The sequence below is a fragment of the Microcebus murinus genome, chromosome 28, assembly GCF_040939455.1.
Source record: "Microcebus murinus isolate Inina chromosome 28, M.murinus_Inina_mat1.0, whole genome shotgun sequence".
NCBI classification, from domain to species: domain Eukaryota; kingdom Metazoa; phylum Chordata; class Mammalia; order Primates; family Cheirogaleidae; genus Microcebus; species Microcebus murinus.
Genome location: NC_134131.1, coordinates 14,869,474 through 14,881,888, shown reverse-complemented (window position 1 = coordinate 14,881,888; position 12,415 = coordinate 14,869,474). Strand labels below are relative to the sequence as shown.

Genomic DNA, 12,415 nt, shown 5'->3' with positions numbered 1-12,415 from the left:
AAATTAACCAGGCACAGTGGCATGTACCTGTAGTGCCAGCTACTCTAGAGGCTGAAAGTAAAAGGATCGCTTGAGCCCAGGGGTTCAAGTCCAGCCTCAGCAACGTAGTGAGAGCCCATCTCTTAAAAAAAAAAATCCTCCTTACTCCCTATAGCTGCTCCAGGACAGGGTAATCCAGACCTGCTGTAACAACCCTCACCATTAATACCTACTGATGCTTTCTCATATTCTTGGGTTTGGCCTACGTAATGATCTGCCTTCTACTAGTGAAGAATTGTCACCTCATATCACTCCTCATCAAATTAACTGCTAGACTATCCTTTGCTCAATTAACTCTTCACAATTTATTATAAGATAAAATGGTTCAGCGTGACTTCCTCTGGGCCTTTCAGTAATCATAGCTATTATTGTTAACATTTGTGGGCCCAGCCTCAGGCTTCTAGGACTCTCAACTTTTCCCAATTGGAACAAAACAATATTTCTTTTTCTACTTGGACAGGGAGAGAACCTATTGTTATTTGTTTGTATGTTAAGCAGAGTTATACTGCCTGAGGTTTCACGGTTTGAATTCTGGAAACAAGTTTTGTGGGTTTTTCTCTCTTATCCAGTGTGCTATTGCCCAATCCTTCTGGTGACCATCACAAGCATATATAATTTTTCTGTGATCTGCCAATAGACTATTGGGTGTATGATGAGGAGCAGGGGCAGGAAAATGTTTTGTTTGGGGGGGGGAGTAAAAGGTGTGCCAAAAGAAAAGGGAAATAAAGGTGAGTATCCCTTATCCAAAATGCTTGGGACCAGAGGTGTTTAAGATTTCGGATTTTTCAGATTTTAGAATATGTACATATACATAATGAGATATCTTGGGGATGGGACCTATGTTTAAACACAAGATTCATTTGTGTTTCCTGTACACCTTATACACATAGATTGAAGGTAATTTAAAATAAAAATTTTAATAATTTTGTGCGTGAAACAAAGTTTGTGTTGAAGTTTGTGTACGTTGTGGAATTTTCTACTTGTGGTGTCATGTCAGTTCTCAGAAAGTTCTGGATTTGGAGCATTTGGATTTCACATTTTTGCATTAGGGAATACTCAATCTGGATTGAACGGGTATCAGGCAGCCCAGTGACTGGCAGAGAGTGGGGCTGGGAGGTGCTAAGAATGGGATAGAGACCAAATGTGAAAGTGACTAAAAAAATTCACGCCGGTGTCCACACTGATATCTATTTCGCATCCTTGATGCAGTGATTTCTAGCCCAGTGACCTTTCACTCTCAACGTAATAGCTGGTGAAATATTAGCCACTTACCGTTTTTGGTTCTGTTTTCACAGGGAAAAATTTTGTTCCCAGGGTGAATGTTTTCTTCTTAATATTTCTCTGTGGTTTATAATTTTTTTACAGTGACATTTCATTTTCATAAGAAACATAAAGCTAAAAGAAACAATGTTAATTTAAAAAAAAAATCAGGGTTGGAAAGAGAGGAGACTTAGAATGAGGCTAGTTGCTTATGTTTGCTCTCCGATCCCTACCCTAAGCTTTCAAAACTCTCTGACAGGCCGGGCGCTGTGGCTCACGCCTGTAATCCTAGCTCTTGGGAGGCCGAGGCGGGCGGATTGCTCGAGGTCAGGAGTTCAAAACCAGCCTGAGCAAGAGCGAGACCCCGTCTCTACTATAAATAGAAAGAAATTAATTGGCCAACTGATATATATATAAAAAAATTAGCCGGGCATGGTGGCGCATGCCTGTAGTCCCAGCTACCCGGGAGGCTGAGGCAGAAGGATCACTCGAGCCCAGGAGTTTGAGGTTGCTGTGAGCTAGGACGCCATGGCACTCACTCTAGCCTGGGCAACAAAGCGAGACTCTGTCTCAAAAAAAAAACAAAAAAAAAACTCTCTGACAGAAAAGCCTGGTTAAAACACCACCACAACACACCCCATCTATTCCTTTACACAGCACCGTTTAATGTATTAAAGAACAGCTTTTTTTAAAAACTTGAAATAGGAACTTCACAGTCTCTTAAGAACAATACATTTAATACATTCACAAGATTTCAAAGGAGAAACATACATTATTCATGCTACAAGTTTTCAGTCTTCCTTGGACAACACAAAAAACCACAGTACTCCAACTGCATGTTTGAACAAGAGGAACATGAAATCTCATTTAGACAAAGACAGGTTGAAAAAAATAAAACCAACTTGAAACTACTCCACCATCAGCCGACTTCCTTAAATCCCCTACCCTGCCTACTGCGGGACTCACATAGCTGCCTCCCTCTCTAGCACACGACACTCTGCTTCTACAGCTCTTCTCTACCCAACATGTCCACAAAAATCGTAAATTTTAGAGGTGTGTGTCACTGAGTAACAACTACTACAACATGCTTTTAAAAAAGCCAACTTATTCCTTGAATGTTGAAAGAGGGGGCTAGGATTAGGTCAAGTTTATTTTCACATTCATTCATTCGTTCATTCGTTAATGCATGTGTGCCTCAGCCTGAAGATCAAGCGAAATTTAAAAGGTAGCGGGGAAACGGGAGCTATGTTTCACTCACTTCACTCCGGTTTTAGAGCATAGGAATTGTACCCAAAGGTTAGGATAAGGAATTAAGGACTCAAAGAAATAACCCAAACATTAATTATAAATGGAAGACTATACTACTGAAGAGCTTAACATGGAAAAATATTTAAGTTATAAACATAAATGAAAAAGTAGGATACAAAACTATATACAATATGATCTCAACTATGTAAAAACCAATCAAAATATGCTCTAAAAAAAGCTGAAGGAAAATAGTTCAAAATGTTAATAGTGGTTATGTTTAAGTAGTGTTATCTACAGTGACCTTTTTTCTTCCTTTTACTTTTGTGCCTTTTCCAAATTTTTCTCTACTGGGCAGCTTTTTAAAAAAAAAGATTATTAATTATAAAAGACTAAATCTAATAAAAGTATTGAATTTAAGCTAATGAATTTAAGTCCATCCTATTAAGGAAGGATCTATACATTTATAAAACTATATAAAAAAAAATTCCAGGCTATTCCTTGAATCCCCTGTTAGGAGTAACTCAGCAGAGACTGAAGGGCTTCCGCCACTGAAAGACGCCACCAGGTCCGGCCTGATGAAAAATGCTGAACCAATCGGAAATGTCACAGATTTACAAAATGGAATAGAAATACCCACACTTGGCAAAAACTTATTTACAGCAGAGTTGCTCATTAATACTAGAATTAAACATGAGGATTTTCTCCTATTTTCTGGGCAGATGTCAAGTTACAAAAATGCTTTCATCACAATTAACTGTAGAAAACCAATCCTAGTTTAAAAACAGAAATAAAACGGAACTACAACAATGGTGGAGTCAGAACAGCACTCGATTTAGAAAATTACAAAAAGCACTTTCTATAAAAATGATTCCCTTTAAGACATTTGTTTACTGTACACACTTTGAAGCCTCCCCCCCCACAACAAAAAAGAGGCAAAACCTCCACACACTTTCTACCAAAACATCCAATGGTTTGCTCATCTGACAAACACGAACGAACTGACGGCTCGTAGTGTGCTAGGCACTGGGGTCTTGAGGAGAAAGCCTTGTCCCCTGCCTAGAGAGACTCAGCCTTCCCAAAGCCAGAGGCAGACAGTCCCCAACCACAACGTGTCAACTGGAAGCAGACGCCGCCGCTGTCTCACGCTGAGAGGAGATGCTGCAATTCTTACTGAATGACTCACATGAACATCCTTACACAGAAAATTTCCTGACTTACTAGGAGGCAAAAGTACAACTACTGTCTCCCGATAAATACTTTCTAGAAAGGGCAGGCATTAAGTAACACTTTTGTGACGTTTGCCCCTGAACACCACAATGCCTAGTGAAGTCAGTTAACCTTCTTTTTAAGCAGTGGAGCGTATTGTACTCCCAAAATCACACATTTTGAAACAGAGAGTAAGTGACCGGTCCTATATCCAGGTCAAGACTCATTAGTACCATCAAAAGTTGAGATGTGGGGGGGTGAATTTCAATTAAAATCTTCCATTTCCTCTCCCATCCGTTGATTTTCAATGTGCTCCTGTGTCAGCCGCTCCAGGTCTTTCCGCACGTTCGGGTGGTCTTCCAGATCTTCGTAGAGTGACCTGACGATGTCCAGCCTCCTGTAATTCTCAGGCTTGACAAGACTGCGGACAACCTGGAGGCATCGCTCCTTCAGGGTATACACTGCAGGGCAGAGAATCGACGTTCAGGGGCAGACTCACACCCCGGGACCAGGGCTGAACAAGAGGTTTTACCAAGTGTGGCAACTGCCTTTGCTACATGTGGATCTCACTTCAGTGGGGAAAAAAGTGCATGCGTATGTTGTGGTGTGTGTGTATCATGCTGATGGCCCCCGGGGATGCCTCAGAGAATTCTACATCCTTGTGTAGTAACTTCCTCTTAAAACGGGCTGGGCCAAGGATTTGCAGATGAAGTGACACTGGCAATTCTGGGCCTGATCCCTAAGAAAGCCTGGCAACTTCTGCTTTCACACTCTTGGGAGCCCAGAGCTACCCTCCTGGAGAGACTATGCAAAGGACAGGCCCAGACCTCCACCCACCTGCCAGCAGAAGGCAGCCACGCCAGTGACCACCAGTCAGCAGAATAACCACGTAGCTTGAGTGCAACCCAGACTGCAGAATTATAAACAAATGGTGGTTGTTAATTTGGGGGTGACTGTCACACGGTTACAGATAACCAAAACAGTGTGAAATTGGGTTTTGAGGCAACGAAATTCTTATTTTAAACTCACTGAGAATTTACTCTTCAAGAGTATTCTATAAGGCAAAGTCTCCCAAATTCAACTTATCAATGCTCTATTTGTATACTCGCTTCCTTAAAACAGTATGTATAGGGGGGGAAATGGGCATTTATTGAAACCTTAAAATCTGTACCCCCATAATATGCCAAAATAAAAAAAAATTAAAAAAAAAAACAGTATGTATATATACATATTAGTTTGAACCCTAGGAAGCCATGGGTATTTGGTTTTCTTCCCCACAAAAACATCAGTTTCTCAGAGTTCAACTTAATAAAATCATTTGAGCTCTAAACAAATAGTGAACTATGATGCTAATCTTCAATTTGCTGATTTTTATTTTTTAGAATCTGATTGGCACTGTGAGCTTGACTGGACTAAATTAAAAATTTAACATTAGACGTCAACAACAAATAAGCCATATTATCTCACACTGTATAATTTGTTCTCCTGACTTCAGGGTATGATTCTGCTCTAAGGCCAGAGACTCAAAAGGCATTCATATTACAATTATACAGAATTAATCTATGGTGTGATACTTTAATTTAGCCCTTCTCTTTCTTTTTTTTGTTCACCACAACACTATTTCAGTGAACAGCTCTTCTCCTAAGAGCCCAAAGTGGTTTTGAGACACCCCAACATCTTTGTTCAATACAGAACATATAGATAAATTACTTCTACTTTATTTACGGTAGAGAATAGGCCACAGAAAGGTTGGATACCTTGTCCAGCATCAGGCAAAAATTGGTAAGAGCTGGGCTCCTTCAAGTGGCCTATCCTCTACTTACTACAACAACCTTATCTTTTTAAAAAGCAAGATTGAACATCAGTACCTGGCAGTGTGATGTTCGCAAAAATAGGCTGCCCATCAACATTGAGAGACGGCACAAATAATTCCGTCTGGTTAACCAGAAGCCCATCGTACGTCCCTGCATCTCTGAAGAGCCACAGGTGACCTGTTAAGACAAGCAGAGGCTGTTAAGGAGCAGAGGCTGTCTGAGTCAGGACACCTATTTTCTCTGCTTCTCCTGACCTGCGTGAAATGCTTGCCTCTCACTCTGCTTAAATATCGTACTAAGCCCTCAAATAACTATCTCATTCCATCCTTACAACAGAAAACAGGTCTGAAAAAGGCAAGTGACTTGCCCAAGGCAACAGAGATACTAAGCAAAAGAGGTTCCAACTCCTGCATCCTTTCTGCCGTGGTGGGAAAGGAAAGCCTAGGTTAGGTGAAGCGTGTGACTGCCAATCACACCAAGCACTGCAAACCATAAGGAACAAGGCGGCTGACTCCTAAAAGCTGTGCTTCTCAAAAAACAGAAGATACAAAACAGCATGTTGAAAGAAGCCGGACAGAAAAGGGTACATTACGTATGAACAGGCAAAACTAATCTACAGTGCGAAAATTCAGAAGAGTGGCAGCTCTGGGAGGGAGAGGTCTGAGTGGGAAGGGGTAGGAGGGGACTTAATAGGGGAACGGACCTGTTCTAATCTACAACTTGATCTAGGTGTTGCTACAATTGCCAAAACTCATCAAACCTTCAGATCTGCATAAATTATTCCTAAATTTTAAAAACAAATACATCACACATAAAATAGTGGGGGAAGGAGGCAAACCTCCAGACCCAAGATTCTGTTTAAGGAGGAGGTTGTCTCAAATAAATATAGCACTTCGTCCTGGGGCATAAATTTACTTGAAGATTTGGTAGGAAAATTTAAGACATGCAAACTGGTAATTTTTTTTTTTATCTTAATCATTTGTTTTTGAGACACTGTCTCACTCTATTGCCCAGGCTAGAGTGCCATGGCGTCAGCCTCGCTCACAGCAACCTCAAACTCCTCGGCTCAAGCGATCCTCCTGCCTCAGCCTCCCGAGTAGCTGGGACTACAGGTATGTGCCACCATGCCCGGCTAATGTTTTCTATATATTTTTAGTTGGCCAATTAATTTGTTTCTACTTTTAGCAGAGACGGGGTCTCGCTCTTGCTAAAGCTGGTTTCGAACTCCTGACCTCGAGCGATCCGCCTGCCTTGGCCTCCCAGAGTGCTAGGATTACAGGCGTGAGCCACCGTGCCCACCTGGTAATTTTTTAATTATGGTAAAATATTCATAAAATTTTAACCATTTTTTAATACAGTTTATTGCAGGAAGGAATTACACTAGTCCAAGTTACAAAGCAGACCCCACATGTTACATTATACAAACTGTGAGGTTTTTGAACTTGCGACAAGGGACAGAGGAGAAATTCTACTCATCGCAAGGAAGCCCTCACGTAAGCTTCAGTGAGCCACAAACACTTAAAACCCATTAACCTTCAGCTGACTGTCCTTAGCCAGTTCCTCTACAAGGAACTGGCATAGGTTCTTGCACTGGTCACCCTGTCACCAAATTACTTCTCCATACTCTGTATGCTCAATTACAGTATCATTGCAGGCAAATTTCTTCTTAAACACCTGCACTAATTTCTTTTTATCATAATCATCAGCAATCCCTTGGACAGTAGTAAGGGTCTTTCCACCATTTCTCTGTTGAATTCTTTTCTTTCTGAGACAGAGTCTCACTTTGTTGCCCGGGCTAGAGTGCCGTGGCGTCAGCCTAGTTCATTGCAGCCTCAAACTCCTGAGCTCAAGCCATCCTCCTGCCACAGCCTCCCGAGTAGCTGGGACTACAGGCATGTGCCACCATGCCCGGATAATTTTTTCTACATATTTTTAGCTGTCCAATTAACTTCTTTCTATTTTTGGTAGAGACAGGGTCTTGCTCTTGCTGAGGCTGGTTTCGAACTCCTGACCTTCAGTGATCCTCCCGCCTCGGCCTCCCAGAGTGCTAGGATGACAGGCGTGAGCCCCCTCGCCCGGCCTCTGTTGAATTCTTATACAGATATAACCCTCAGTGCCAGGAGTAAGGGCATCAGCCTTACTTGCATCAGCAAAGGTGTCGAGAGTGGAGGCTCTGGGTAGCAGCCACACCACACGGTTCCCTTTCCTGGGTGAAAACGGCCTGCAGAAGGTGGCACTGGCAGTAGAAGTTAGGCGGTGAGGACGGAGCATCAGGAAAGGGGGACTCCGGGGGAGGTTGCAGAGTCCTCAGCAGTGGCTCAGTAACTGGACTAACCATTTTTGAAATTTAATTTTTTATATAGAGATGGAGTTTGCTATATTGCTACCAGGCTGGTATGAACCCCTGGCCTCAAGCGATCCTCCTGCTCCAGCCTCCCAAGTGCTAAGATTATAGTCCAGGGCCACCGCACCTGGCCCCTAACCATTTTTAAGTGTACAGTTCAGTGGCATTAAGTACATTCACATGGTAAATAATTAAAAAAAAATTTTTGTGTGTGTGTGGAGACAGTCTCACTTTGTTCCCCAGGCTAGTGCGCGGTGGCGGCATCACAGCTCACTGCAACCTCACATTACTGGGCTCAAGTGAGACTCCGGCCTCAGCCTCCCAGGTAGCTGGGACTACTTCTCCTGCCTCAGCCTCCCTCAGTCTCCCGAGTAGCTGGAACTACAGGCATGTGCCACCACACCAGATGATTTTTCTATTTTTTGTAGAGATGGGGTCTCGCTCTTGCTCAGACGGGTCTCGAACTCTGGACCTCAAGCAATCCTCCTGCCTCAGCCTCCCAGAGTGATAGGATTACAGGCATGAGCCACCACCCCCCACCCCCCAAAAATTTTTAGATTAAATCAAGCAGATAAATATTTAAGTAGAATACAAAATTCATACAATTTCCCAGGGACTACAGAACCGCCGATCGTATTGTGTCCTTCCTCATCTAACACTAGAAGTTTGGTGCAAAAGTTTAAGAAGCATTAGTTTATTAAGTATACCACCCCACAGAAGAAAAGATCCACCAGTTATCCTCACAAGATGGTTGTAAAAATTAAGCAAGACTAGGACCACCTTTCTGCTGAAGATTACTGCCTCCACCTTAGGTAAGATCTAGTTATGCCTCATTTAGGTTTTTGCAACAGCTACCTAACTGCTTCCTCACCAGTAGTTTTCCTCCTTGAAATGGCCTGGCACCCTGCGTGAGCTTTTCAGTACATAAACGTGAGGACAATGTCATTTCCCTGTTTAAAAACTTTCAGTGGGGCTGGGCGCGGTGGCTCACGCCTGTAATCCTAGCACTCTGGGAGATCGAGGCGGGCAGATTGCTCGAGGTCAGGAGTTCAAAACCAGCCTGAGCAAGAGGGAGACCCCGTCTCTACTATGAATAGAAAGAAATTAACTGGCCAACTGATATACATAGAAAAAATTAGCCGGGCATGGTGGCGCATGCCTGTAGTCCCAGCTAATCGGGAGGCTGAGGCAGGAGGATCGCTTGAGCCCAGGAGTTGGAGGTTGCTGTGAGGTAGGCTGCTGCCACGGCACTCACTCTAGCCTGGACAACAAAGCGAGACTCTGTCCCAAAAAAAAAACTTTCAGTGACTCCATTTCCATAGGGGTAAAAGGACCTTTTGAGCTTCCTCTCCTAAGGCCCTAGCTCTTAGCCCAGACCAACATTTCTATGGGCCCAGTCTAGAGCTCTCCACTCCTACCTTGGCTTGGCGAGTTCCTGCTCATGCTGCGTCTTTTCTTATGTGGGAAGCTCTCCTTCACTCAGACCACACAACCCTTCCCCTCACTGTCGCAGCAATCCCGACACTGGCTGGTCCTTGTCTGTGTCTGAATCTGTCTTTCCAACGGGACTATGTCCTCTGTGAACGCAGGCACTCTGACTCCACACTCCACGCGGAATTGGCCCCAGGGGTCCTCAGGACTGGACTGACGGGCGTTAGGGATGGAGCGCATCTCTTAGGAGTAAGACACCATGGAAGGGGTGGGAAAGCTACCTTGGAATGAGAATTATTCAGTCTTATAAAAAGAATGCTCTGGGCCCTGCGGGCGCGGTGGCTCACGCCTGTCATCCTAGCTCTCTGGGAGGCCGAGCTCACGCCTGTCATCCTAGCTCTCTGGGAGGCCGAGGCAGGAGGACCGCTCGAGGTCAGAAGTTCGAGACCAGCCTGAGCAAGAGTGAGACCCCATCTCTACTAAAAATAGAAAGAAATTTATTGGCCAACTAATATATATACAAAAAAATTAGCCAGGCATGGTGGCGCATGCCTGTTGTCCCAGCTACTCGGGAGGCTGAGGAAGGAGGATCGCTTGAGCCCAAGAGTTGGAAGCTGCTGTGAGCTATGCTGACGCCATGGCACTCACTCTAGCCCCGGCGACAGAGTGAGACTCTGAAAAAAAAAAGAATGCTCTGCCACTCACTAGCAGCGTCACCTTGGATCTGTCACAGCCTCCCAGAGGCCTCAGCTCCTCATCCGTAAAATGAGTACATAACGATGCCACCACCTGCTTTTCCGGCGGGTGGTGGAGGGGACCCGAGGGGACGGTGCTGTCGCCACCGCTGAGAGCAGCCACGAGCCAGCCCGCGGGGCGGCGCCGCCCGTACCTCGGTAGCTGTGGATACGGCGGCCGGTGCCCGGCGGCAGCGTGGGGTAGGGCTGCGGCTCGCCGTCGAAGTTGAGCCACACCGGCAGCACGACGCGCGGGCTGCGGTTGCAGAAGATGACCTGGGACGGCTCGCGCGAGTTGACGGAGCGCAGCACCGGCCGCGGCCGCCCGGCCTCCATCGCCTCCTCGGCGCCCGCCTCCTCCGGGCCGGATTCCGGGCCGGACTCCTCGGCGCCCGAGTCCTCGTGGCCGTACTCCTCCGGGCCGTACTCCTCGGCGCCCGCCTCCTCGGCGCCCGCCTCGGCCTCTTCGCCGCGCCCCGCCTTCCGGGGCATCACGGCCGCAGCAGGGACTGCCGGGGCCTGGTTGCCCCGGGGGATTCGCGAGCCCGACGTGGGCCGGGGCGGGGCGTGCGTGCCTGCGTGCCTGCGTGCGTGCGCACCGCCGACCGGCCAGCGTACTCTTCGCGCGCGCTTGGTGGGGGACGGACCACACACGCGCAGAAATGGCCGCCCAGAGACTGCGCGCGCGCACTAGGAACCTCCAGCCACGTGCCAGAACCCGGGCTGGGCGAACTCGTCACTGTATCTTCACTATAAATTTGTTTTTTTAACAAATAATGTTAAGTCTGCATCAGGGGATTAAAAAAAAAAGTAAAGAAAAAAGAAATAATAAAATTATTTATATCACGCCTGTAATCCTAGCACTCTGGGGAGGCCTAGGCAGGCGGATTGCTCAAGGTCAGGAATCCGAAACCAGCCTGAGCAAGAGCCAGATCCTATCTCTACGATAAATAAAAAATAAATTAATTGGTCAACTAATATATAGAGAAAAAAAATTAGCCGGGCATAGTGGCGCATGCCTGTAATCCCAGGTACTCAGGAGGCTGAAGCAGGAGGCTTGAGCCCAGGAGTTTGAGGTTGCTGTGAGCTAGGCTGACACCAGAGCACTCACTGTAACCTGAGCAACAAAGTGAGACTATGTCTCAAAAAATAAAATAAAATAATTTATAAATTGAATAAAAAAATAAATATAAAAAAATTAATTTGGGTTTTTTTCCCCTGTGAGATTTTTTTTTTAATTTTTTTCTTATTTTATTTACTTATAATTTTATAATATTTAGACCTGAAAATGAGTTTCAACCCCTGTGAGATTTTGACAGTTTCCTTAGCTTCATTCATTCTCTTAAGATGTTCATGGTTTTTCCCCTACCACCTGCGCTGTTACTTATTTAAAAATTTCCTGACTAATCAAATTTGTCCACTTTGGGTCACAAAATTAAAAATGTGCCCCAGTTACCCAGAAAGAGTCCCTGAAGGCAATACGTATTAACAGTTTTTTGTGCTTCCTCTCAAAGGTATTTATGCATATGAAAACAAGTTTAAGAAGAAATTTTATATTGCTTCCATCAGTAAAAATTCACTATCATTTGCCATAGATTACAACAGAATTAGATTCAAATAAAAACAACAGTTACTGTTTTATCTATTGTCTGCCAAAGGCTCTGACTGAGCTTGTTCTTTCTTGATTCAAAAGGGGCAGCCAGGCCAGTTGCAGTGGCTCATGCCTGTAATCCTAGCACTCTGGGAGGCCTAGCACAGGAGGATGGCTCAAGGTCAGGAGTTCGAAACCAGCCTAAGCAAGAGGGAGATCCCGTCTCTACCAAAAATAGAAAGAAATTAATTGGCCAACTAAAAATACATAGAAAAAAAAGTTAGCCAGGCATGGTGGTGCATGCCTGTAGCCCCAGCTACTCGGGAGGCTGAGGCAGGAGGATCACTTGAGCCCAGGAGTTGGAGGTTGCTGTGAGCTAGGCTGATGCCACGGCACACTACCCTGGGCAACAGAGTGAGGCTGTCTCAAAAAAAAAAAAAAAAAAAAAGGTCAGCCAAGTGTTAGATGTTAAACAACTTCTGGTACCAAACAAACTTTCTCCGGGACATAATCAGGAGTAAAGGAAACTGAGAAGAGTAACTTTCCACACTGCAGTCTGTGTGCCCTATGAAATTCAATCTCATGACACAGAAATACTGCATTACCCCACAATCACTTGAGTATCAGCCAAATATGAGGGGAGGCAGTTGGAATCAGACCCACCTTGGCTCTCATTCCAGGTCTAGCTTCAAATGTGTGATGTTGGGCAAGACAATTTAAATTCTCTGAGCCTTTAATTCCTCATCTT

At 44.9% G+C, this 12,415-nt stretch overlaps 1 protein-coding gene across 2 annotated transcripts; it reads right to left on the bottom strand.

Annotated features, from left to right (window-relative positions):
- Nucleotides 1–1,943: 1,943 nt before the first annotated feature.
- Nucleotides 1,944–11,223, bottom strand: VHL (von Hippel-Lindau tumor suppressor). 2 transcript variants are annotated; one of them, XM_012760604.2, is made up of 3 exons: nucleotides 10,232–11,218; nucleotides 5,622–5,744; nucleotides 1,944–4,214 (listed from the first exon to the last, which is right to left on the bottom strand). In XM_012760604.2, exons 1-3 carry the CDS (start codon nucleotides 10,566–10,568, stop codon nucleotides 4,018–4,020), a joined length of 657 nt encoding a protein of 218 aa, XP_012616058.1. In that variant the 5' UTR covers nucleotides 10,569–11,218; the 3' UTR covers nucleotides 1,944–4,017. The 2 variants fall into 2 exon arrangements, with proteins under 2 accessions (XP_012616058.1, XP_075854677.1); XM_075998562.1 differs by lacking the exon at nucleotides 5,622–5,744 and having other exon boundaries at nucleotides 10,232–11,223.
- Between the last annotated feature and the right edge of the window lie 1,192 nt (nucleotides 11,224–12,415).